The 24933-nt window shown below is 48.5% G+C and overlaps 9 protein-coding genes across 9 annotated transcripts; 6 read left to right on the forward strand and 3 right to left on the reverse strand.

The window, feature by feature from the left end:
* Positions 1-1305: 1305 nt before the first annotated feature.
* F5891DRAFT_994885 (uncharacterized protein) lies at positions 1306-1804 on the reverse strand. The gene is made up of 3 exons (XM_041378315.1): positions 1537-1804; positions 1395-1478; positions 1306-1341 (listed from the first exon to the last, which is right to left on the reverse strand). The coding sequence occupies exons 1-2, from the start codon at positions 1760-1762 to the stop codon at positions 1438-1440; spliced, it is 267 nt and encodes an 88-aa protein (XP_041234379.1). The 5' UTR covers positions 1763-1804; the 3' UTR covers positions 1306-1341; positions 1395-1437.
* On the forward strand, positions 1532-3633 carry F5891DRAFT_994888 (aminotransferase). The gene is made up of 7 exons (XM_041378316.1): positions 1532-1639; positions 1690-2105; positions 2157-2231; positions 2287-2523; positions 2579-2702; positions 2754-3047; positions 3100-3633. Exons 2-7 carry the CDS (start codon positions 2022-2024, stop codon positions 3462-3464), a joined length of 1179 nt encoding a protein of 392 aa, XP_041234380.1. The 5' UTR covers positions 1532-1639; positions 1690-2021; the 3' UTR covers positions 3465-3633.
* A 328-nt stretch (positions 3634-3961) lies between these two features.
* Positions 3962-4980, forward strand: F5891DRAFT_994891 (uncharacterized protein). Its single transcript, XM_041378317.1, has 3 exons — positions 3962-4498; positions 4559-4624; positions 4692-4980. Exons 1-3 carry the CDS (start codon positions 4361-4363, stop codon positions 4779-4781), a joined length of 294 nt encoding a protein of 97 aa, XP_041234381.1. The 5' UTR covers positions 3962-4360; the 3' UTR covers positions 4782-4980.
* Positions 4981-4996: 16 nt separating this feature from the next.
* Positions 4997-6640, forward strand: F5891DRAFT_994894 (NUDIX hydrolase domain-like protein). The gene is given in 7 exon segments (XM_041378318.1): positions 4997-5806; positions 5860-6018; positions 6077-6107; positions 6123-6124; positions 6161-6239; positions 6294-6360; positions 6416-6640. The coding sequence occupies 7 exon segments, from the start codon at positions 5196-5198 to the stop codon at positions 6535-6537; spliced, it is 1071 nt and encodes a 356-aa protein (XP_041234382.1). The 5' UTR covers positions 4997-5195; the 3' UTR covers positions 6538-6640.
* Positions 6641-7086: 446 nt separating this feature from the next.
* On the reverse strand, positions 7087-8638 carry F5891DRAFT_974117 (uncharacterized protein; the record flags this gene model as incomplete). The annotated part of the gene is made up of 7 exons (XM_041376417.1): positions 7087-7192; positions 7312-7596; positions 7623-7669; positions 8003-8017; positions 8168-8360; positions 8423-8554; positions 8583-8638. The coding sequence occupies 7 exons, from the start codon at positions 8636-8638 to the stop codon at positions 7087-7089; spliced, it is 834 nt and encodes a 277-aa protein (XP_041234383.1).
* A 1465-nt stretch (positions 8639-10103) lies between these two features.
* Positions 10104-10682, forward strand: F5891DRAFT_899941 (uncharacterized protein; the record flags this gene model as incomplete). The annotated part of the gene is made up of 1 exon (XM_041373444.1): positions 10104-10682. A coding segment is annotated over one exon (579 nt), but the record flags the coding sequence as incomplete, so codon positions are not given.
* A 601-nt stretch (positions 10683-11283) lies between these two features.
* On the forward strand, positions 11284-12370 carry F5891DRAFT_27341 (uncharacterized protein). The gene is made up of 2 exons (XM_041371154.1): positions 11284-11722; positions 11790-12370. Exons 1-2 carry the CDS (start codon positions 11461-11463, stop codon positions 12212-12214), a joined length of 687 nt encoding a protein of 228 aa, XP_041234385.1. The 5' UTR covers positions 11284-11460; the 3' UTR covers positions 12215-12370.
* A 2713-nt stretch (positions 12371-15083) lies between these two features.
* Positions 15084-15566, forward strand: F5891DRAFT_974119 (uncharacterized protein; the record flags this gene model as incomplete). Its single annotated transcript, XM_041376418.1, has 1 exon — positions 15084-15566. The coding sequence occupies one exon, from the start codon at positions 15084-15086 to the stop codon at positions 15564-15566; it is 483 nt and encodes a 160-aa protein (XP_041234386.1).
* A 5222-nt stretch (positions 15567-20788) lies between these two features.
* Positions 20789-22618, reverse strand: F5891DRAFT_974120 (uncharacterized protein; the record flags this gene model as incomplete). The annotated part of the gene is made up of 7 exons (XM_041376419.1): positions 20789-21169; positions 21218-21450; positions 21503-21721; positions 21759-21835; positions 21895-21899; positions 22260-22448; positions 22586-22618. The coding sequence occupies 7 exons, from the start codon at positions 22616-22618 to the stop codon at positions 20789-20791; spliced, it is 1137 nt and encodes a 378-aa protein (XP_041234387.1).
* Positions 22619-24933: the final 2315 nt, after the last annotated feature.

Raw genomic sequence — 24933 nt, forward strand, 5'->3', positions numbered from 1 at the left:
GTGGTGACGGGATACACCCAGCTGACCATCGGATATCAGCATCTTCAAATTCTCAACTAAACATCCATGTCACGCACTCGAGTGCGGCTCCGAGTCTTTCTCCGACATTTTTAAAAGGTGGGAGATATAGAGTCTTCAGTTGAAAATTTCAATTCAAACTTCAGAATGATGGCGTAGAGATCGTGTACAATTCCCAGTCAAATCTCATTTTGCTGAGTGCAATCATGAATAGCAAACATGCTTCAGTGAGCATCCCAGACTATCCTTGCGCTTCGACAACGTGACACGGACTGAATCCTCATTCTGTACAGCGTCAGAAACACACTACCGCAACTCCATAGACACTATTGGATGAGCAGACAACTTCATTGACGATGAAGGCAAATATGTGCATAGGACCTACAACCTCTTCCTGATGGTGCTCGCACTTTTCCGACGGTCATCATAGCAGGTAAAGTTTCGTGCAGTACTTTTTCAGTCCAGCAGGAAAATGGCTTTGACATGGATGTCTCGATATGTCACCGGCCGAATATGCTCGCTCGCTGTTACTATCCCGAAGGTCATCTGCGTTTCACTGAAACTTTCTTACCTGCTGCCAGCAAGCACGTCGTCATTCAGGACACCGCAAAGTATCACAGGAGATTACTGCATTGTGACCGTCAAAGACATTGCATTGGGACCTTCGGACACGCTTATTACTAAGTACTGACGACAGGTCCGGCAGTATCCTTATCTGATACGCGAAGGAACCACAACGTCAGTATCGGCTTGCTCCCTTATTCCTCATCTAATATATTTAAGGACGGAACGTTCGATCTAGCTCCCTCGAACCTGTCATTTCAACAAATGAATGAATCCAGTCACTAGTGAAAACACTGCGCTTTCTACAAAAGGACAATAGTTTACCAAAGGTGTTGGGATGGAAATACGACCACCTCGGTTATCCCTCAAAGGGAGAGCTGCATAACGTGGCTGCGGGAAGAAGCATAGCTGATATAGCTACAGTTGTTGCCAAGAAATGACCTATTTTGGTTTTAGAACACACATTTGCAGCTGCCGCCTCGCAGTACAACTGATAACTGTATCCAATAAAAATGTTGGACACTGCCTCGAACGAACGGTACGCCCATGACACAGTAAAGAGGAGGAATATGTGCAGAAACATAGAAACGCACATCCTCAGATCATTTCCTCTCATAATCTCTCGAAAGGCCAATCTCTTCCTTCAAATGTGTATTCGTGATCTTCGCTTGTCTCTGTCGCGGTGCCGAGCATTTCCCTTCTTTACATTTGACGGCGCCTTCGGGATCGGTATCCCTTCTGCAGTAGCCTGAAGCCCCTCTGGATCGTACCTATCAGACACCAAACAAGAAGAGATACTTCAAAACACGTACCAGTATGCAAGCGCCTTCAACAAATCAACATCATTCGGCACCTTCAACGAATGCCACGAATCAAAGAATTCTGTTCAAAACAAAGTGAGCACGCTGTATCCCACACTACCAAACTCACCTTTCTCAACATGCTTCCCCGCAGTCTCATCGCCCGGCTTGATCTCATTCCAAAACACCACCCGCAACTGACCATCCTTCACAATCCTCGTGACGAGCACCTCTCCCTCCTTCAGCTCCTCAATAGCTTGCGGTGCCTCCTTCCAAAACTCCTTAAGTGCACACATGTCACAGGTGTTCCTCAAAGTGGCGGGTTTCACGTGACTTATCTCGTGATCATACGCTTCACTAGCAAGGACTCTGACTACCATTATACAATGTACAATGTCTCCATCAACACAAGTAACTGATCATCAACCGGAGAGTAGCGGGGTCTTGCTTTGTGTCGTAATGCACAGACGATCTCCATTTGGAAGAGTAGCCGATCCGATCCGTTCATATATTGATAAGCTCGAGACTTTTCTGACTCGGAACCGACGTTGATCGAGTCATTATTCTTGTCATATCTTCATAGTCATGCTGTGAGTGTACTTATATGATCTCGCATATTTTCCTTTGGTCACAATAGCTATGGGTGACAGAAACAGCGTCACTTCTCCAGCCCCAGGCCAAACGGGAGAGTCTCCCAACCCGGGAAGCCCTGCTGCACTCGATGTGAGTGTCGCCTGCTGAACGTAGTCATGTGTAACTCCAACGCTGTTGCAGGCATCCAAGCTTAAGATCACGCTCGCACCGACATTGAAGCCCCTGCAGCCCATCGAGACATTATGTTTCGGCCAGGTGAGCAAGTACTTCTGACAATCATATTCATGTCGCTCAACGATAATGATACCAGACATTCTCGGACCACATGGTTGTTGCAACTCATGACCCTGAAAAAGGGTGGTCCGCGCCTGAGGTCAAGCCCTATGGGCCCATTACACTTGATCCTCAGTGCTCTTGCTTTCAGTACGGCGGAAATATCTTTGAGGGTATGAAGGCTTATCTTGGGCCTGACGATAAGATACGCTTGTTCCGCCCAGATATGAACATGCGTCGACTGGAGAGGTCTTGTGCACGTCTCGCTCTTCCCGTGAGTACTGTGACGTTCATGCAAGGAGTGTCTCTGACTTCGTTGCCCCATGCAGACCATCGACGGGGATGCTGTTTTAGAACTCATAAAGTGTCTGGTGAATCTTGATAGGCGCTGGATACCCAAAGAATCGGGATACAGTTTGTATATCCGTCCTACCGTCATTGGAACCAGTCCAGGTTCGTGGAATAGGTTGATAATGTATAAGTATTCACCTAATTGGCATATAGGTCTGGGACTGACGGCGTCTGACCATGCGATGCTTTACGTCATTGCATCGCCAACTGGGCCATACTTTGCGAAGCCTATTTATCTTCTTGCAGTCAGTGAAAATGTGCGCGCGTGGCCAGGTGGAACTGGAGGACACAAAGTTGCTGGCAACTACTCACCCGGCTTCCTGCCCCAACGCACTGCTGCAGAGAAAGGCTATGATCAAATTCTTTGGCTGTTTGGTGATGACAGAAGAGTCACAGAGGCTGGAGCGATGAACTTCTTCGTTGTAGTCAAGAGGGATGATGAGGACGGTGAGTTTGAATTGAACATGGTCTTATATATAAATGAACTCATTGGTTGAAGGCGTGGACCTTATCACCGCCCCTCTGGACGGTACTATTCTACCTGGAGTGACTAGAGCATCATGTCTTGCCCTTGCGGGCGATCCAGAATTCCACAAAGAAATTTCAATCCGCTTACACCCACAAGAAACGGTGTATACCATGAGTGACCTCGCCAAATGGTCGTCGGAGGGCAAACTGCTTGAAGCATTAGCCATAGGCACGGCGGCCATTGTTGGCCATTGCGATAGAATTGGGTATGAGGGTAAGGACATTGTAATTCCTGGAGATGGGATGGGTCCAGTTGGCACGGCAATCCGGAAAAAGATTCTTGATATCCAGGAGGGTAGAACAGAGTGGAAAGGATGGGGCGTGGTCTGCGATTAGTGATATGTTGCCACAATACCTACGATATTGGTGCTCGTACCATGAGCAAACAAGACATAGGGTCTTCTATACCTTCACTTGATGTATTATTAATGTATCTGCATAGTGCACTGGTACACGTATGTGTTTGGTAGGCTGCATGAGGAAATACAGCGTGATGATCGGAAAAGTCGGGATATTCTCTCCTTCCATGCACACATTAACGATTACAAGGAGGCTGACAGCCCAATTCACGAGATATGGACAAATCATCATATTCTCTGAGTGTGGTACAGGTCGGTGATTGCTAAGGCAGAGCGGAATGACATCGGTAGAAACTTGACATTGCCCAACAGCAGCTTTGTCATTAGTCGGACGAGGAATCTGAGCTTGTCTCGTGAGGTGCAATGGAATCACAACGTCAGTATCGAAGACGCTTAATAGGGGTCGGTGCACGTGCTCAAAGTGGCTCGCGGTTTTCACATGACTTGTTTCGTAATGCAACCACACGCTTCACTAGCAAGTACTCTGACTACCATTGTACTATGTACAACGTCTCCATCAACACATGTAACTGATCATCAACTGGCCCCACAGTACCTCAAAAATCGTCTGAATCTTGACTCATCTATTGAATCCTCATTACTCGATATCTAACACAGGATGAACCCAATGCGGCGATCCTTGAAGCGAGCTTTGACGTACATTATCTACCATGTACAATAACTTCGTCACTATGGTCATTTCCCCCACTCAGAGCACGAGGACTTTTACCTTGTCCAGGAAACATACTTAAGCTGGACCCGCTCAGGCAGTATGACACTCATCATCTAGATTCTGCTTCCTGTCTGCCATCCATCCCAACTTGAAATCTATCCACCAATACTCATTTTTGTAGTCACCCATACCATCCTCCAATGGCTTGTAATCTCGCAAATATCCATGTACCTGAGCTGACGGGAAGAGTCGTGACCACCGACAATCGCGCATCCGGCAGTGGAAACTTCGCAGACGTTCGGAAGGGAATCTACACCCAGCAAGGTCATAGTAATACCGTACGCGCTACTCCGTCACTGTGCCACGTATAACGTACTCATATTCACTCGTCGATATAGGTAGCTGTGAAGATATTGAGACCACCACTTCTGTCAGACATGCGTCTTGCGAGGAAAACCATACGGGTACGTAGATTGTTTATTCATGGGTCATCCTTTTTACTTAGTCTGCCTTCGGAAAATTTTACGAGAGGCAAAAGCTTGGAGTACGCTGAATCATCCCAACGTGGTTGGATTCATCGGTGTGTGCTATCAAGATATGCGATGTGGTACCCCCAAGTAGCATGTGGTTAATGCTGACGGCCTGCTGGGGATGCGACTGGCTGTATCCGAATTGAGAACATCTATCCTGGTTTGCAGTAAGCTACATGGTGAAACTTTGTAGATCATACAGAACGTCCTTTACACTACATATAATTAACATATACATAAGATTATATATTGTGGATTATTATAAGCACGGAGCGTTTGATCTCGCGGAACCAATTCGTGTCTACCTGAGCTTGCCGGTCTGTGTTAAGTTTGCGCAGACTCCGCCCCAAAGTCGGGGGCCCGGGGACATCATTATCTGGGTGTATTCTGTTGTCTGTTCTGACATCATCTCGTCAGCCACCCCGCTGCGATCTTCCTGTATGTATGTATATAAGGTCGAATTAACCAATAGGGCACTACAACTTCTGTGAATCAGAAGTTTAGAATGTCTAACGACCCCCCATCTCCCGTATCCTCACCACTTTCTTATCTCGAGCTCGTCAAGATATGCGACAATTTTCGCCTACCACCTAACTTTGGCTCTACTGATGTCTTTCAAAAGCCTTCCGACACAGACTCTTTCGTACCCTGGACACTATCGCAATCTCCAGGGAGTCCTGCTGTTGGGCTCTTGAGGCTTGACATAGTAGATCTCCTTCGAAAGGAGAAACCTGGGACATGGATCATTCCAGAACCTCAGGCCGGGTACCGTGTCAGCTTTGATGCGTCAGTCAATACCCCGAGAAAGCGCACTGCAGTGCTGAAAGAACTCTCTGAGCGCTGGCGCGACACTGGTGGGTTCCCTGCGAGCATCGGACCCCGAAAATGGCGAAACGAGATGTTCCCTGTGTACCGGAATCCCTTTGGAGTGCACGAGTACTATCCTGAGAATGATTCCGATGAGGGAGAAGGAAACTACGCCTTTCAGATGGAGCGTGCTGCGTGTGCTCTTTTTGGTGTCATAACCTATGGGATACATATGACTGTCTATCAAGGGATAGCTAGCAGCCCACAAGTGAAGATCTGGGTTCCGACGCGGGCGAAGACGAAGCAAACGTGTGTTTGATTGATTTATATTCATAAAGTACATAGCTGAATGGCCACGTCAGGTGGCCGAGCTGGTTGGATAATAGTGTTGCTGGCGGGATACCCAGTGGCATGCCTGTTTTCGAGAGCCTCGCCAAGGAATGTGAGGAGGAGGCCAGTATGGAAGCAGACATTGCGAGGAAACATGCGAAACCTGTCGGAGCAATCAGTTATTTCTTCAGGTATTGCTCTGCAAGGTTTTGGGGTGAATTACAAAGTATAACCATGAGATAATTGCAGGAACAGAATGCACTTCTTGCAACCAGAGATCAAGTAAGTGCTGTCTGATTCTGTGCGCGAGGATCTCAACAACACGCTCTCCAGATACGTTTACGATCTTGGGGTACCACATGATACTCCATTCCAGCCCCGTCCATTAGACGGCGAGGTGGAGTCTTTTGATGTACGTATATCTGTGTGTGTCTTGACCATGCCAAACGATCTCATGGAATACTAGTTGCTATCGCTGGATGAAGTAAAATCAAAGTTGAGGCAGGGAATCTTCAAGCCCAATTGCGCTGCCGGTAAATACTAATACAAATGGCCTACAAAATCTTCATTAAATTATTGACGCCATAGTCCTCATCGACTTCTTTGTCCGACACGGCCACTTGACACCCGATGACGAGCCCGATTATATGGAGATCGTCTCAAGATTACATGGGAGATTGGAATATGAAAGATGGTGCCCACAAGTATGATAGGCAAACGTTCGTTGCACCATTACAACAACTACGACATATAGAATTCGCGCGCTGTAAATTAGTGATTAGATGCCAATGTGTGGAGAGTCTCCGAAGACAATGAAGTTCAAGATCTACAGACCTCTATCGATAGTTGATCGGTGGAACCGTAAATGGACATGGCTAGTACTTTCAATTCATCGACATATTTATTTTTGGCACAAACGTCGGCGACCAACCGTCGAGACTGCGCAAGGAGCATGTTATCTTTCTTCTTACTCTTCAGGGCCATTGGTTGCAACTACGAGCCAGACTTGACTGCTGTCGCAGAAAACCCAGATACCTAGTAGGTTATATCACACGGACTTTTGACGGGCTTTACGAATATTAATGTTATAGTTTTGGTTTTATGTCTAGTGAATCATGTCGGGATATCTGGCGAAAGCACGAAGGCCATGATAGACGGCCCGGGGAGCACCGGGCCCGTGTGACACTATTACTATCAACATTCTTCTTGCCTTGTTCTCCGTCAACGTGCAAAGTGCTTGCCTATCCGGAAGACCCATATCACAAGACAGCAGAAGCGTTTGCAACTAGGAGGGTCTCATCCAGGGCAACGAGTTCATGAGCAATCTGGCTGACAGACTCAAAATATGAATCCAACGTCGAGGACCTGTAGACATACCAAGGAACGTAACGTATTGTGCTGTGTGCCACTAACGCGGGTGCAGGGCACAGTGCCCTTGTGCCATGCCGGGTGTAAATTGACCAGCTCAGCCCAGACTAGTTTACCTCGTTGCCTGCACAGTTTTGGAAGACGTATAATTTATAACGTATACCCTGAGAGTCCGATTCCTGTGCACACTGGCAATTATTGGTACACATTCTTCAGGGAGCATCCGAAGGTGCACAGTCCACCCAACGCCTTGATATGTGAGCTCGCAGGTATTGCGGGCAATGACATAGACATGACCGGGAACCTGCTGGCGATAAAACATGTTCGAGAAAACAAGGGTTGTCGATTGCATAGAGGAAGACATTCCATACATTAACGGTCTCATCCAAAGATGAGTCGTCCTGCGATCAAGTAAAACATAGCTGACCATACATTGGAGGTGGCGGCCGGTCCCAGTTCTGGACTGAAGGATTGCTTCGAAGCGCAAGGTAGGTTGGGTGATCATTGATCAGGTAGATAACATGTCGCGCAACATGTAACAATTTATGGTCCGACGAGCCCCGAATTTGTCTAGTTAGTCTCTCTTTTTTTCTTTACGAGTCCTCGACTATTCGCACCTGCTTGGTGTTCGTGTTCATTCACTAGAGCTGCACAATTACGTCCATCCTACAATTCCACACCACAGTCTTGATGAACCACGTCACCGCACGATTCATCGCGCGTGCTTGTAGTCGTTAAGATCGAAATAGCAACATAGCTGATTTTGTGCTCGTAGCCGGCCGGAAGACGGGCTTCATGCGCACGCACATGGTTGATACAGTGCTATGGATTGGACAATGCCTGAGTTTTAACAACGGATGCGGTCACACCGTGTTCTGTGTGTTTACGAGCACGGTGTATGGCAGCCTCGAAGACATGCCACAGGGCAAGAATCTACTTGAGCTTAGTGCGGCAGAGTTCGCCACGACGTACGTGCGCGGAACGAGACGCCCATTTGCTCGACTGGGTGCCGTACCGGAGGATCGATAACCGGTGCGCGCCATGCGGATGTGCGTACTTCGATGTGAAGCTGGACGATAATGGAAAGTTCGATCCGGAATTTATCGCGGGAACAGTGCGCGCGCAGAAATGCCCAAACTCAGGTAGGAATGGGCGAGTGTAAGGCCTGGGTAGTAGGACATTGGTACATTGACGGAGTGATCGGTGCACATGTTACGTTGCTCATACCTTTGCTGCAATATTTTTAGAGCTTCGTGGTATAGATATGATTCAAGATCTTCATTAGCAACATGGCAAAGAATATGCACAGGTAAATGTACTTTTGCCACCTTGAAAATCCTGCGCACACTGCGTTGAGCCCTGGCAAACACGAGGTGAATCAACTTACGTGTCCTGATAATATTGCACGATGCATGACTCGAGGCAACATGCCACGGGGATCATTAGCGCACGTCTAAATGCAGATGAACTCAAATATACATGAATATGTAACACCCCATTGTATCGTCTCGCTCGCAGCTTCGATATCACGAAACGCAAGGTAATACAACACGACTATGAGGGTGATTTGACATATGGCTACATGGTGGTACTTCCATTCAACGTGATATCCTGTGTATCGTAGCCGCACAATATAAACCGTCAGCACTTAGCCATGCATGCATGTTATATCAGAGAAAGTCACAGCACTACATCACAGAATCAGTTCTACCATGATATTGACGGACATGAATAGATGTGCACAGCACTTAATGCTTGAACAGACCCTGCACCTTATTAGATGCCGGACAAAGGCACTCCCGTGTGAGGCTGACAAGTACATCACGAGAACCACAAAACGCATCCAACACGCACGCGCCTTGGCTCGTGAACAACATGTGCCCATCCGCGTGGCGCATTGTACATATACCATGACCTTTCGCCCCCAACGCCCATGAATTTTGAATCTATAGCTGTCGATTCCCATTCCCAGCACATGAGAAGATTCGCCAATCCCGAAAGGCGAGAAGACGCACCTTCAGACCCTACCGCACCGCCTCAGGTGGTTGAACCGCAGCAACAGCAACCTCAGCAGCAACCATCACCAAGTGCGAGCCACCCAGAAATGAGTGATGAAAGACCGCTGACAGACCATCATCCCACAGATGTCCCACCAAAAGATGTTTCTTCACGGCCCGATGATACCAGCAGACAGCTTTCATCGGCCGCGCTCACTCCAGAAGACCGCGAGTACAGCCGCTCGAGGCAGCGCCAAGCCGGTGCAGAAGACAAGGGTAAACAACGTGCACCAGCAGAACTCCTCTCTGAGGACCGCGCTAGGCTGAGCCCAAACCCAGTAGATGACCGCGGAAAACAACGCGCACAAGCAGAGCTCCTCTCTGAGGACCGCGCCAGGCGGAGCCCGAACCCAGCAATAGATGACCGCGGAAAACAACGTGCACAAGCCGAGTTCCTCTCTGAGGACCGCGCCAGGCGAAGCCCAAACCCAGCAGTAAATGACCGCGGAACACAACGTGCACAAGCAGAGCTCCTCTCTGAGGACCGCGCCAGGCGGAGCCCGAATCCAGCAGTAGATGACCGCGACCGCATGAGACAGCGCCCACCCGGCGCAGAAGACCGCAACAGACAACGCACCCCCGCTGAAGTCCAGCAAGCCCCACAATACAATGAGCGTTCTCCTCTCTTCACACCCCCTCAGTCGGTGCGCGGATATGCGGGCCCAAGCCGCGGGCACGACGCATTCAGTCACCGCCAGCACTCGCCTGCCGACTCAGATGACATCGTCATGGTAGATAATCGCACAGAGTCCCAACCCAAACCAGGCCTCTGGGCGCGCCTCACAGGTGTTGCAAAAGAGAGAAGCGAGACAGAGCCCACGAACACACGCACGCGCGGCCGACTTCCTCCACAGCCCTCCCGCCCCAATGTCGTGCTCTTCGGCGAACGAGGAGCGGGCAAAAGCTCACTCATCAACATGCTTGTCGGCCATGATGTATCATCTCCATCCAACCCAGACCTCGCACCGTTTGCGAGTAGGGGGTACGCTGTCGATGTGGGCGGACGGGAGGTAGTAGTGTGGGACTCGGTGGGGCTGCAGAAGGGAGAACATCACGATACGCTGTCCGAGGGTGCTACGAGGAACCTGCAGGGGTTGATACAAAACATTCATAGCGGCCTCAACCTCCTTCTGTTTTGTGTCAACGCCGCGCGCGTAAGTGAGGCTCTAGGAATCAATTACGATGCATTTTATAGCATTATCGGAGGCAAGAAGGTGCCTATCGTGCTCATCGTGACAGGTCTGGAGGACAAGGATCCGATGGAGGGGTGGTGGAAGGAGAACGAAGCTGAGTTTAAGAGGCATGGGCTGACGTTCGATGGGCACGCCTGCATCACCACTACAAGAGGGAAACCACTCAGGGATGGTCCTGGGCACCGGCACGACGAGCAATACGAGCAGTCCAAGCTGGCTGTTAAAGAGCTGATCAAGGCGAAACTTGGTGCGGCCGTCATCATCCGGGAGGAAGGGAAGTTGGCGGAGTTGAGGGAGCTCTTGCGAGAGCAAAATGTGAACGCGACGGGCCAAAACACAGATAAAGGAAAGAATGGGTGGAGTCTAGGGAAAACGGGGGGCACCCGAGAAGTACATAATGGCTACGGAAGCACACATGACGAGCAGTGGGACAACAACGGGACGGACAGAATAGAACGAGAGGGAAGGACTGCCGCGTTAGCATTACTCGGGGGGTTGTTTGCCGTATTTATCTGCCTACATTCAGGTATCGTCAGTTGTGTTTGATTTACGAGATATGGACGAGCATATGGCAATCATACATTATACCCTTCGCAGGCGCAAGAAAGACTGATCCTTGACGAACCTGAAAAAGTTCAGTTGCAAAGTCCGCTCCATCTGAGAAATAAAAATTGTGCAGCAATTGGACGTTGGTAAAGTAATACACACTTTGCATCTATGAGATCGTCTTGAATATGAGCGTAGTCGAACGTTTGAGCAGCGCGTTTGGTGTTCGGGAGGAAGCGGAAACAAAATAATGACTCATCACACAATGACCTCTTGCACTGACTTGATGTCTGTACCTTTGAGCTTTGATTCCTGTCTTATCACTAGTACTGCTGCAGGCGTGCCATGCACATATGCTCTTATGAAAATTCGCAATACAGCACCCTTCAAAGATCATGGAACTTTCCCTTCTTCAACTTCGATTTGTGCCCTCAAATCTCTCAGAGTATGACCACAACCTGATTCTCGCATGCGTTTTCCAAATTCGAAACCCTCAATCATGGCCCAAACGTCGATCCACTTATTGAAAATATCTTGGCTGCATTCATGTAATCAGTTCAAAAACCCTGCTACGTCCTACAGGCAGGTCTCTACCACATACCAACCACATCGACTGGGGATTTACCCCTCCCTGTCTCGAAGTCGCCATCACCTCCACAACCTAACATCAAGCAGCAGATGCTCTACTCCTGTACTATCGCTGGTGCTGGTCCCTGCATGCCCCTTTCTGAGTGTGTTGGCGCAACTGTTTTGGAACCACACTGACAAGCCATTTTATATTTGTTGTGCGATACCCAGATGTTAGTACCCTGGATATATTCAGTTTCCCCTGTTCGATATCCTCAGCAGCACTCCGCATGGTGGCGAGGCGCCGTCTGAACTCTCTGAAGTACGCTCGTACCGCTCAAAAAGCTTTGGCAGCTCAACAAAGCCACATTAACAACTGTTCTATCTGTTCCGATTATCCCGAGAATTTTCCATCCTACCCCGCACTGGACTCTTTGGCCCACCTTCACCGGCACCTGCCAGACGCATCTCCTCCGCTTTTTGGAATACTTGAATTAACCGAAGCAATGTCGAAGTACATGAGGAGGGTGTCGAGGGCCTTGCCGCATGATCAACAAAGCCCGCAATCACCACTGTACCAGGGTGGTCTGGTGCAGGTCGTCGGGTGTGCTGGGGGTCCTGGCACAGTAGCAGGAGTCCTGGCCCGTAGTCAGTAGTTCTGCGTTTGTGTTGTAGTCAGTCCCGGATAGAGAGAGCCGCAGCCTCCCGCTATGGAGGTCTGGCCTTGGTTCCCCTTCCAATCCGTCCCGTTACACCACTCCGCCTATCCAGTGGTCTGTATCAGACGTTCACAATTCATTCATTTGCTACACCATGCCATTATTCAATTTCGACGTTGAACCTCCCATTCTCGACTCACTCCAACTGGCTTACACGCGTGCACTACTATCCATGTATGTGCGCTCATGAAGCCTGAAAAAGCACGATACCTATATATGCTACAAGACGGCCACACCATATTACTAAAGTCAATATCCCTTAGTGCTTCCGATACGATGAGAGGTGGCTCACGAGTTGTCCTCGAAGCTAGATGAGAAGCAGGAGAAAACAGAAACTTGCATCTAACGTTCCGGCAACATCGCCTATAAACATTCTCTCACTCCTCAACTTTCCGTTCTGTAAACTGCTTTCCTTTGTTGATACAGTAGAGATATCCAGGACATTGGTTGAAGCATTGTCAATGTCAAGACTCAAGACCTATAGCAAATGATTCGAATGAATACTACGACGAAAATATTGCCTAAACCTATGTCTCCTTGACATCTATTTTGTGACACTAAATAAGTACTTGAGCGCTGCAACGAGGCTTGGAATAGAAACAAAAAAAAACAAATTTCCCATGCTCCCTGCGAGCACTAGACAACGGTTCTCGTCAACGAGCATTACACACTACTGCTAGTCGATATATGCACGCGCTCTTGGACTTGAAGCGATTGAGGTCATGCCGGTTGCTGCATCGGAGTCATCCACGAGTTTGGCATTATATTCCCGGACGTCAAGGATCAGCCGTGGTCCTAGCACGAACATTTGCACGACCTCCAAAATCTGCAACAAGCCCAACAAAGTCTGATCTTCTAGGGGATTTTGGCTCTATAGAAATGATAGATCGTGGTCACATGTAGAGATAAGTGAATGATTGACATACCGTTGATGATGCCGGAGAGAAATCAAGGATGAGGGCGAAACACGAAACAGCGACAAAGCTACCAAGTCCGACCCTTCAGTGGAAAAAAGGACAATAATCACAATATGAACTTACCTCGCAAAGTAAACCACGTGAGATTTAATCAACACCGTAAAACAGTCCCCGATAATCCCTCCTGCAGCATGTAATCGCAATTCACGGAAGTGTTTTACCGCGATCCAGACTGCGAGACATAGTGTGAGGACCTCCCAAACAATGGAGAGTATCCAAGCAACAGAATCCAGAACTAGGGAATCTCCTGAATGGCCAATGGTGCACTGGTAGGTGCCGGAGAGAATGAATTCCTCTGGTATCCATCAATGAGCCCTATGCACGTTCGTTTTCGTCCATAATTAAGCGTACCTCCTGAAGTATGCATCGTTGACATTAAGACTGTCACTCCACTAAAAGTGTTGATTGCCAGGAAGGTGACAACGAGAAATATCAGGATCTTTCTGGATCGTTGATACATGGCATGCAACCGAGTGATGATGATGACTTGCAGCATGTTTCAGTCATTCCAATATCACTGAGATCTCGCAAGTGCAAAGCTCACCCCACAGTATCGAAAATATCACAAAACCCATCCAATACCATATAGTGTACATCATCCAGCCTGACAAATCCGATCAGTAACCAGTCTCAGGTAGCACACACTCCAAACAGACTCACATCTTTGGTAGTACAGCGTGGCAGTTATTAGTGGACTGAGAAGTCAGCAAAGAACCACACTCACTGCTACAGAATACCACGGTTAATTTGAGGGGGATGCAGGCATTTATACAGAAGACTCACTGTATCTGTCAGCGAGATGGTCGGAACATAGCCTGACTGCCGTTGGTCAGAAGAAGAAAAGACAGTAGATGTACTAAGGAGACATACAAACTATGTACAGACTAATTATAAGAGATAGATGATTAGCACAACACCGAATGTTTAGCCTTCCGAACATACGCAGCAGATAGGATTCCAAGGTAGCGCACCTAGTATACTTTCAAGTCAGCACAAAATGGCAACTACGACAAACAAGCTACATACACTGAGATACATCACTGTCATGGGCGACCACCGTTGTCTCTGTAATTAAGTGTACTTTTATGTATGTTCCTCTGGCATGAGACTGTACTCACCCAGATCAATTCGACCTAAAAAAGGATTATCAGCGAGACGGGTTCCGGTGATGGTATTGACATACCTCTTGTCCAAATGTTAGTGCTGAAAAACACTTGTAAGATGTCAGCAGTTCTTTAATGTCATCATGCTCACCCCAATCATATGTTACTGCAACGAAGGCAGCAACTGCAAAACCGTAGCCAAGGTCAGATTCAGACATCAGCTTTAAGATCCGACTGCTTTCCACGAACCTACAAAATAGCTGGAAAAACGATACGCACTAATGGACGGCCACCAAGTGGGATCATTTGAAAATATGGCCATATTGTTAGAGAATGGGTGTGGGTGAGAGGGATCAGGCTGCGGTTGCGGTTCTTGTATTCTTTATATAGAAAATTGATGAACTTGTTCCCTGGAAGCTCTGTCTGCGGCTAGGTTGAGCTATGCCTATAGTGTTACATTATAACTCTTCGCAAGCAGACGAGTACGAGATTCAGAGGAGAAAGGAACGGTACAAGCTTGAGCTCAGTAGGTGTTGACGTGGACGCGACAATAGTAGATAGATTCCATCTTTGGCAGAAGCAGTGTTGGCACCACATGTGAACACATTAGTGGGACTCACGGTAGGTTTTGGGAAAATCGCTAAAGGTCGCTAAAGCCCGCTAAACTCGGATAAAGCTGGGCCGAGCGCCCACCCAACACGCGCAAGACATGCGGCACCCTTCGGCATGACGGCGGACTTCGAAATTATGCCTGCTTCTCGACCACCACGTCCTCGTCGCTCTGCGCGACTCAAAGCCTTGCACACTTACTCGCGGAAGGTCGTACCCACCATGGAACCCACCCAGCCACATACCACTCGTGGGAAAGGGAAAGCTCGAGGATCGCGAGTACGTTCGACCACTAGTACTTGTACTAGCGGTCAAGACCAAGTGCGCGCCCCCAAATTCAGTGTCCAGTGGCAAGCTGACCCTAGGCGCACCGAAAAAATCATGGAACATCTTCGCACACATCCTGCTGACTGTCGCGTCCTATTCTACTCTGACAATAAGTCGCACGCTGACGGTGATCGCCCCTCGGCCAAAGACAAGGTATCCATTTGCCAAATCATCGCAAAGTCTGTCTTTGAGAACGATCCCGAATATGCGAACTACTATCCCGACGATCCTGAAAGATTCCGTGACTCCACAAACAGCCATATCTCTGGGTGAGTGCCCTCCTATTTTTTTTTGTATGTATGTAAACTTATCTCCTTTACAGCCTGAGGAAAAAATATCGTGAATTCCACGATAAACTACATTCGACGGGCGCTGGCGTCACGCCACTTGATGAAACGACTGCAGCAAATTTGCACGGTACGTGCTTTGTTTAATTTAATTTTACTACTGACTATGTTCATAGCGCAAATCTTGGAGGAATTCTCCTGGTATGACGACCTCGCTGCTATCCTTGGGGGGAACCCAGCCCTGTCCCTCAAGACAATATCATCGGCCCCGGGGGTGGACCATGCGTCCAAATACTTTTCCCTCGTGCAGGTGAGCACTGCCGGTAGTGCGTCATCCTCTTCAAGCGCTCAATATGGGGGCTATGCGCCTAGCGCACAGCCCCCTCCTCCCAGTGCTCAGTTTGGGGGCTGGGCGCCTTGCGCCCAGCCCCCTCCTCTCAGTTCCCAGCCCCCTCATCTCAGTGCCCAGCCCCCTCCTCTCAGCGCTCAGCCTGCCCCCCATTCCAATGTCCTTGGCGCTAGCTATGGCAGCTACGTCCATCACCCTGGCCCTAGCGCCCTGCCTCACTATGCACCTAGCGCCCACCCTTCAGTGCCCACCCCCCATCACATCCAAACACCTGTCCCCCACTCTCATCCTGGCCAAGGCCAGCTCTTTTCCCCCCTCAATCACGAGGACGGGGGAATGGACTACGACGATGACGACGACGTGCGCATAACTGGGTCCCGTGTGACGGCTGATTACGGCGAGAACATCACGGACCTCAACAGCCCCCCCAGGTGCCAGTCCACCCACAAACGCCAGCTCCCCCCATCCACCCCATCGCCTTCTATCACCCCCCCTCCTCGTACCGAATTCAAACTCCCCGAGAAGCCGCAGACGATGCAGCACGATAGCCGCGCTGCCTTTGCCACCCCTGACCCTATGAGACGTGTGAGCGGGGGGTCGCTCAAGCCTCTGTCGGGGTCTTCGCGTTCGCGGTCGACACCGACATCGACACCGTCAGTCGCGATGTCGACGACTCCGACGTCACAGTCCACGGGCTCTGAGAAGGGGAAGGGTCGGCCGTCGAAGAAGGCGCGCTCGGACATCTTGAGCCAAGTTGGCGCCATCACCGACGAGATCGGGAGTATCAAGTTGGAGAAGTTGTCCCAGGTCTCTCGCGAGGAACTCAAGAACGATCGGTACATGGCCAAGCTCAATCTCACCCAGCAGGAAAACGAACACCGGTTCCTCCAAGCTGAGCGCCAGGACGAGCGCATGGATGCCGCCACTGTCCATCAACGTTCGCAAGAGGCGAAGGACACTGAGATCCGCCTCCGCGAAGCGGAGGCCAGGATGCACGAGTCGTTGGCGAAAGTGCATGCTGAGGAGGCAGCATTGCTGCGCCTCAAGATCCAGTACCGCCAGCTCACAGGTGGGCCTTGAAGGTTCGCGCGCTGTCACAATGTATGTCATCATTCCAATTTTAGTTATATTTGTGTGTCGCGTTGTATTTTGTCTTTCTAGTTCTGTTGTTTGACATTCCTGTAGCTACTCTTCTACCTATCATCATAGTATGTTGCCCTGTTGCCCCCTTCCCTCATGTCATGTATGTAGGTCTTGTTAATACTATATGTTGAACTTTATGTGCTGTGTGATTGATTGTGTGAGTTCCCTATCCTTCTCGGCGCTGTGCTCTCGACGCGGGGCTATCAAGTAGTAGGTCCATCAACTTCGCGCGGGAAGCCTGACCTGGTGTGCCATCATACAATCTGTCACCAACCACCTGGTTACCATCAGGGGCTTCAAACTCCTCATCTATCATGCCTCTGCCCTGCTGATGGGCCCATGCTACTGTACCAGTGTCCTCATTCCATCCTCGAGCTTCTTCTAGCCTAATGATCATGTTATGGAGTATTAGGCAGCATTGGATCCAATGAACGGCCATACGAAGGTCATTTTCTGAATGGATATTCCGTCGAAGGTCCCTAAGAGATTGAAAGCGTCCTTTGAGAGCTGCAAAGGCGTGTTCTACACGAACTCGGATCTAAATAAATTTTAAATCAGAAATTAACTGCAACAGAAAAAAATACAAACTGAAGAAAGGTGATAATTAAATGTCCTCTGATTGTTTGTGAGCCTGCCATTGCGGGGTTTCTTGAAAGGGGGGATGCACCAGGGCTCCAGAGGATATGCACTATCTGCCCAGACCCAGTGGTCGTCAGGAAGAAGTGTGGCGTGTTCTCGATAAAGGCGAGTGGCCCTGAAAGCATAGGCATCATGGACACTTCCAGGGTGACCAAGAGCGTAGTCGACTATAAGAAGATTATGGGGCATAATGATGGCCTATAACTTAATTTAATTACAAACAGGAGACAGACAGGAAGGAAACACACCTGACAGCCAAGGGAATATCTTGACTTCCTATCAAAAAAAACTTCACCGTGAAAACCAGGCTTCTGATACACATTAATTGTGGAGCCATCCACAGCTAGAATCCCATTCTGCCACTCAGGGCAAACAGTTTTGGCTGCATACTCCCGGGCGTGCTGGAAATCCTCTGAGTCAGGAGGAGGGAAACTCATGAATGCATCATGCTGATCAAGCAGTGCAACCATAACACGGTTCGTACAATTCACAACTGATCCAACACTAATACCTGCCCACTGGGCCACATCCTCCACCGTTATGGCATTACCGTAGTGGCCTGCGCGGTTGAGAAAAATGGCGAGCTGGATAGAGACGGGGAGTTGGGAATTGTGTGAGTGAAAGATGGGATGGTCAGAGATTAAATCCAGGATGTCATCGAAGATTTCAGGCTCGACACGTAGCTTCTGCCGAAAAAGGTGGGGACGATGTTCCCCAAAATGCACAAGGAGGTGCAGCTGACTGGCTCGTGGCATAGGCTCGTCAGGGCAGTGGAGTATACGTGCCTTTTCCACCTCATCCCGGAGAGCAGCAATCTGGTCTTGAAGGCGGTTATAACGAGCTGTAATACGATCAGCTTCATCGCTGGATGAGTCGAAGTCTGATTCAGAAAAGTCGGAAAGGAATGGTGAAATAGGTGAAGGAGGTGTGATAGCCATGATGCTCATGAAATCGCCAAGTTCCGAATCAGAAGAGGGGCTTGAGAGAGAGTCCGTACTAGAACAGGTATCTTGCACTACGTGCTCATAAGTGGCCCTGGCTACGGCAAGCGCAGCCATGTCAAGGTCATGCAGTATCTGTGCACGGTTGCTTGGACGAGGCATAGTGAGGTTCGAGGGATCAATTCCCCTATTTTTGCGCTGGCTGATATGATGTTGGTTACGGCGGAGTTTAAAAATTCGGGAATTTCCGGTCAAGTCCAGCTCACAGCCTAGGTCAAGCCTAGATGCACCTCATGACCTACATCCACGACGTCAACGACGACCACGGGTGCACCAGCTCCACAGATCTGTGCTATCCCTCGACGATCTGCCAAACGAATGTGTTCTACTTTCACCGTTCACACACGTTCTTATCCAGGCTCTCATTTGCAATCTCCTCCGGCACAAAGACTTTACTATCGCCGTCCTCACTCCACCTTGTTCTCCGTCTTCGTGGCGGTATGCAGATCTTCGTCAAGACCATCACGTTGGAGATGGAGTCATCAGACACCATCGACAACGTGAAGGCAAAGATCCAGTTCTCCGTGCTCTCGGCGTCATATCTTACGATCCACAGACTACTTCTTGCTGCTCTTGAACGGAGAGAGCTGGATGGTCCTCTACTCGCTGGTCTATTCCGCATGCTGTTCAAGAAGTTGACGAGGGATGTTTACCGTTATCTCCAGAAGGTACGTCACTCTGTCTAGTTGCACATTTCTCTATGCTTATTATTTCATAGTGTGTGGAGACGCACAAGGAGTTCAATCTCTCGCTAGCCGTCAAGCATCAAACAATTACCAACGGTCTCAATCACACTGGAGGTAAGTCATCCGGCACTCATCATCCTCCTTCACCCGGCACTCAGCCTCAGCTTCTTCCCCCCGGCACGCAACCTCAGCCTGCTCCCTCTGGCAGTGAGCCTTATTCAGCTCCCTCCGGTGCTCCCCACCTACGGCATGCACCCTAATCTCAGTGGACTTCGTTTATTTTCACAAATTTATTGATATACGTCAGTTCAAATACAAAGCGCCTTGGGGGGATCTACTTTATCACTACTCCTCACAAGTACATATCTCGGATTGCCTACTCTATCTAATTTACTCATTTTGTGTATCACAACCTTTGAAAATGCACAAGTGTCGTTTCTAACTCCGCTATTGTGCCGATGCGCGCCGAGTATTATGTAGCTTTTCAGCCGCTGTTTCCTGCAAACTCGACCCGAGTTTAGCGAGCTTTAGCGAGTTTCCCAAAAGCTACTGTGAGTCCCACTATTTTGTAACACGAATATCACTGATTTCTGGCTATGCTGTGGCGATGAATCAGTACTTGATTGACCTGAGAAGTAATGATATATATAGTGCTGGTGATGGTAAAGTCCCACTTTCGGTCCTTCGCTTCAAGCGGAGTTCATTAGTGACGCGATCACGTGCGTGTGGTAACCGGAACACGGCAAGTCCGGTAAGTACGGAATTGCAGTAATCTATGCTTTCGATGTGCGGTGGCTCTTCGAAAGTAAAGGACGATGAACAAGTTAATTGGTAGGAGAAGGAAGATACATGAATCTTGCAGTGGGTACTAATGAGTGGGAGAGATAGGTAGTTTGGGTAAAAGCCCGTAGGGCTTTTCGGCCCGGCGTATGCGTCTGGACCTAAGGGCTTCAGTGATGAGCTGTGATGGGCAGGAGGGTACCGATCAGGTTACCCTGCGTGAAGCTCGAAGCCTTTAGGAAGCTAAGACGCAGTACATCGGACAAAATGAAAGTGTATATACTGGTTTTGTTTGTATCCTGAGAGAGGGAGAGGTGGGCGGGTGCAAAGAAAGACAGAAAGATATAAAGAAGGCACTGAGAGATGACTACTAATGTAGTAATCAAAGACTCGAACTTCCGACGTGGGTCAGAACAACATCTAAACAGCCGAGTTGGTCGACGCTCGCTCTAAAGTGCTTTTGAGCATTTCATTTTTGGACTAGCTCAGGTTTGCGTTCGTAAAGCATACTTTTAGTTATATTACACCCTGAGCCAGTAATATCAGGCAATTTATGCAAAGATGCGTTATCAAGATTATCGAAAACAATCATTGTATTGATCTATGTTATCTACTCGTATAGTAAATCATCATCATCATCATCAGCCTCAATATTAGTGTGCATCTGCGATGGTCCAACTTCGAGCATATCAAGCTTAAAACTTTCCAGCGCCTTTTTATCTTCTCCATCAAGACCATCGAGGACGGCAATGACCTCAACAAATTTGTTGTAATGGACCAGACCTGTGAAGGGATCAATGGATGGCATCGGCATCCGTTGTTCCTGCAGTACACAGTAAACAGCCGCTACGGCAATCGCGATGATGTAGTTGATCTTCGTGAGGGGGGATTCGCCAAGGAAGGTTTCGTGTCGAAGATACCAAATGAACCGGATCATGATGTGCTTGATGAACGAATGGTCGAAATGACTGTGAACATGTATGTTACCATCCTAATTGAAAATTAGACATTTCGTTGCACCGAAAACAAATGCGCATACCGGATCAAAATGATGCGAGTGCATGACCGTCAACGAGCCTGTACGGGTAAGTGTCATAGCTATATGCACCCGGTATTGAGTTGGTGTCCGTTCCATATATCCACTCGGGCAGTATAGCTCGTACGCATGAGGTACACCGCTGCGAGCAATGTCGATAATTTTGCCACGTGCATTTGTAAGTGCTTGGGATACAGGACGATATTGTTCTTTAGTGACTAGGGAATTGAATGAAACTATAAAGCCTGTTAGCAGCATGTAATGGATGAATCTAATAAAAAAACTCACCGGTCAACGAGAAAATTCTTGGGACTGCATCTAAAATGGCTTTCTTGATGAGGTGTTTCCGATCTGCTGCAGTTTGCGACATCGCATACTTCGTGAAAAGCCAACCAACAACCCCATGTTTTGCCTTGCATATGATTTGTTGATGGACCTCTTTTGTAGGCGTAATGTCTTGAGGCTGTGATGACGATGACGGCTCCATCACAGAAGGCCCAGCGCACACTTCGATGGCGACAGGGCTTTGCGCATCAGAACTCACCAGAGTTCGTGGAACCGCATATGGTGTTGAGGGCATTGACACCTGCCGGGTCACACGTCGTACGGTCCTTGCAGGCCCTGTAGTCTAGAGTCAAATGTGTCAGCAGGGTGCATCCAACAAATGAATCGATACTCACATGCACTACATCGGATGAAGGTATCTCACCTCTCTGCATCGTTGTTAGATCAGTTGGCTTGTATGCCGGCACTAGATGTACTCCGCGATCTGGCGCATGCCCAGTCCATCACGACATGGGCAGGTCTGCATCTGTGTAGGGATCTGACCTCAAAGTGTCTGTCAGTGTCTGTCTACCTGGAATTGATGCTGTTAGCATTGAGGCATCATTGAGTGTGATCGGCGACCTACCAGCCTGACCATACAATGCGTCTATGTCAAAGTTGCCGTCATCCCCAAGGGTAAAGTGTGGCAGTATTGAACCAGCTTAAGTGTCGGGCGCGTCTTCGTCAGCATCGAGAGTCCGCAGTTTCATAATTCACTCACAATGTCTCCCTTGCCCACCTCCACCTCTATCATACGGATCGAACATATTGTCGGGCATTCATAGTCGTTCTGAGGGAATGTTGAGCTGATCGTTGGCTGGCTGTCCCGACGGATTAAGCCCTGATCCCCGAGATGGTTTTGGGACGGTAGCCTTGCTTTTGCGCTTGGTATTGGTACCACGTCCAGTACCTTGCATTTGGCGAGCAGAATTAGTAGAGGGGAACGAGCAAGTCAGATACGATTGTAGTAGGGGAAGGAAACAATCAAGTCATCGGTTATTGATGTAACAGACACTTTGATTCTGGTATGCAGGTAATAACACGTACAAACTGTACAAGCTGTACAAAACGAAAGATCATAAGTGACAGGAAAAATTAATGAAACAGCGAAACGGCAAAGAAGCAGGGCTATCTACTAGATATGAAATCAGCGTGGGAGATCAGCCGTCACATGCGCATGTACATACCACGTTTGGAGATCTTATCAGGCCTCGAGGTCCGAGAAATCATCTAAATCATCCTCATCTTCTATGACCGAGAGCACGTTTAAGGGCGATTTGCTGGTAGATTCACTTGTGGATGCCGAGAATATATCATCGGAATGTTTTCCTAAGATCTTTGAGACTTGTCGTGCCTGAGTAGATAGAGATCGGAGGATCTCGCATTCGTCATCGTAAACAGCTTGAAGGTAGTTGGTATTGTCTGCAACTTCTGTCAGGTTACGGGAAGAAAACCACTCTCTGTCACGAGTTCCAAATACAAACCATTATTTGTTCCTAAATTCTAAGTCCTTTAAGCGCCCAGTCACAGCGCCTGTTCCTAAGAATGTGTTTACTGTTGAAGAAGTTCCTATTATTGCGTCTATTGTAGAATTACCAGAGTCACGTGATCTATCAGACAATGCCAAAGATGTTGACGTCATGCCTCGCGACACTCTTGGAATGTTCCAGAGTCTTACTGCGGCTGCGGCACATGTTATGACATCATAGTTATATATAGAATCATACGATACCTTTAATTATTCTGATTGGTTAGTTAGTTCATACTCAGTTTCAATCTCAGTTTCAATATGTGTATATAGGTAGCTCATCGTAGTCAGTAGTTCTTTAGTTCAAACCTCTTGTATCTCCAAGTGAGCAATACCAAGACGTACCTGCTGCCTATCTTCTCTTTGTGATTATTCTGTTGTTTGAGTCCTAGTCTCTGCCCAGCGTTAATTCATTATTGGGTTGTGACACTCTCTCATTTTCTCCAACTTGGCATCCTCTAACCCCAGGAACCATTTACTCTCGACATGGAGTGCTTCAAGGAATGCTGTATAGCGCTCGGTGTAGAAACAACAATACAGAGAGGAACAAATGAGGCTCCTAGCTGTATCTATAAAAATGATGTAGGTCGAGTGTTGCCTAGTCTGCGTTACTTGAGGAGACAAGTGCGTTCGACCCTAAAGGGGAAGTGAGTGCAGCAAAGATCTAGAGGTATGCACTGAAGCGCAGCGCGAGAAAGCGCAGGTGCGCGCAAGGCGCGGGAACACGCGCGCGTATTAGCGCGAAGCGTGGGAAAGCGTGCGCGCGTGTGCGGAAATGATAGAGACTAAGCTTAAGTGATGATATAATGCAAGATAAGAGATGTGAGTGCGAGATGTAAAGGAATAGAGTTCTACTGCGACTTTCTAGGTAGTAAGTACTAGGTAAAGTGAGAGGTGAAGTGGTAGGAAAAAGTAAGTAGTGAAAAGGTCCCTCGTAATAGTATGTACTACTGGCGCTTATATAGTGCGCCTAAGCGCTGTAATGCGGAGCCGAAGCGCTACCGAGTAGGTATGTAAAGATATATATGAGTGAGAAACCATGATAAAAATAAAGGTGGAATGATATGCTAATAAAAGAAATGGAAATATACGCACTAGAGGGCTTGGTGGACAGTGGATGGATGCTTCTGGATGGCTGGCACTATAGGGCGCTCAAGTGCGGGAACGCGTGCGCACACATATACATCGCGAAGCACAGGAAGTGTGCGCGCATGGCGCGTGTTGCGCGGGAAAGCTGCGCCTTGTATAGGAATCGCTGCAGATAGCACACAGAATGATACTGCAAGTTTGTGCTGTATACTTCCTAGTGTAAAGTGCCATATCACACCATGAGAGGCATGATTCTCTACATTGGCCTCTTCAATCTCCCATGTTGTCGTCAACAGACGTTGGCGTGCAGTCTCACGGGAAGCCAGCTTCGCTTTGTATGCCTTGTACAGAGTTGCGAGGCTCAATTGTGACAAGCCTCTCTCTGCTAGTTGTTCATTCTTGCAATAATTAACATGAGAATGAATGAACGATTGTAAGAAAAAATACCTGTTCAGTTTCTTCGGGAGTGAATTCTGGTTGGCGTACCCTCCCTGTTACACGAGCTGCAAACTGAAGCTCTAGTGGAGCTGGGTGGAGAGGGTATGGCTGATGTTTCCTGGACATTCGTTCCCGCAGGTACTGTGCACGAGGGGAAGCACCTGGAGGTGGAGTATCAGAATGCCTAAAGAATAGGCTCTCTTTGCCATCTGGAGGGCTCGGCACTTCATCCATAAAGGGGAGAGAATGGTGTGACCCAGTTGGAGAAAGCACAGAGATCATCAATTCAGGGGATTTGTCTGAGTTTATCTGCTTGGACAGAACGTGAATTCTGGATGAT

The sequence above is a fragment of the Suillus fuscotomentosus genome, assembly GCF_016647785.1.
Source record: "Suillus fuscotomentosus strain FC203 chromosome Unknown F5891scaffold_1, whole genome shotgun sequence".
Classification (NCBI taxonomy): Eukaryota; Fungi; Basidiomycota; class Agaricomycetes; order Boletales; family Suillaceae; genus Suillus; species Suillus fuscotomentosus.

Coding starts and splice junctions, on each gene's coding strand:
- F5891DRAFT_994885 (XM_041378315.1), bottom strand. CDS start 1,762: ATGGTAGTCAGAGTCCTTGCTAGTGAAGCGTATGATCACGAGATAAGT. Junction 1,479..1,536: donor GATCAAGCCGGGCGATGAGA/CTGCGGGGAAGC, acceptor CAGCGTGCTCAC/TTTGTTTTGAACAGAATTCT.
- F5891DRAFT_994888 (XM_041378316.1), top strand. CDS start 2,022: ATGGGTGACAGAAACAGCGTCACTTCTCCAGCCCCAGGCCAAACGGGA. Junction 2,703..2,753: donor CGTCATTGGAACCAGTCCAG/GTTCGTGGAATA, acceptor ATTGGCATATAG/GTCTGGGACTGACGGCGTCT. Junction 3,048..3,099: donor CAAGAGGGATGATGAGGACG/GTGAGTTTGAAT, acceptor CATTGGTTGAAG/GCGTGGACCTTATCACCGCC.
- F5891DRAFT_994891 (XM_041378317.1), top strand. CDS start 4,361: ATGGCTTGTAATCTCGCAAATATCCATGTACCTGAGCTGACGGGAAGA. Junction 4,499..4,558: donor AGCAAGGTCATAGTAATACC/GTACGCGCTACT, acceptor TCGTCGATATAG/GTAGCTGTGAAGATATTGAG. Junction 4,625..4,691: donor TTGCGAGGAAAACCATACGG/GTACGTAGATTG, acceptor ATTTTACGAGAG/GCAAAAGCTTGGAGTACGCT.
- F5891DRAFT_994894 (XM_041378318.1), top strand. CDS start 5,196: ATGTCTAACGACCCCCCATCTCCCGTATCCTCACCACTTTCTTATCTC. Junction 5,807..5,859: donor CGGGCGAAGACGAAGCAAAC/GTGTGTTTGATT, acceptor TGGCCACGTCAG/GTGGCCGAGCTGGTTGGATA. Junction 6,240..6,293: donor GCGAGGTGGAGTCTTTTGAT/GTACGTATATCT, acceptor ATGGAATACTAG/TTGCTATCGCTGGATGAAGT.
- F5891DRAFT_27341 (XM_041371154.1), top strand. CDS start 11,461: ATGCGTTTTCCAAATTCGAAACCCTCAATCATGGCCCAAACGTCGATC. Junction 11,723..11,789: donor CCCTGCATGCCCCTTTCTGA/GTGTGTTGGCGC, acceptor TGCGATACCCAG/ATGTTAGTACCCTGGATATA.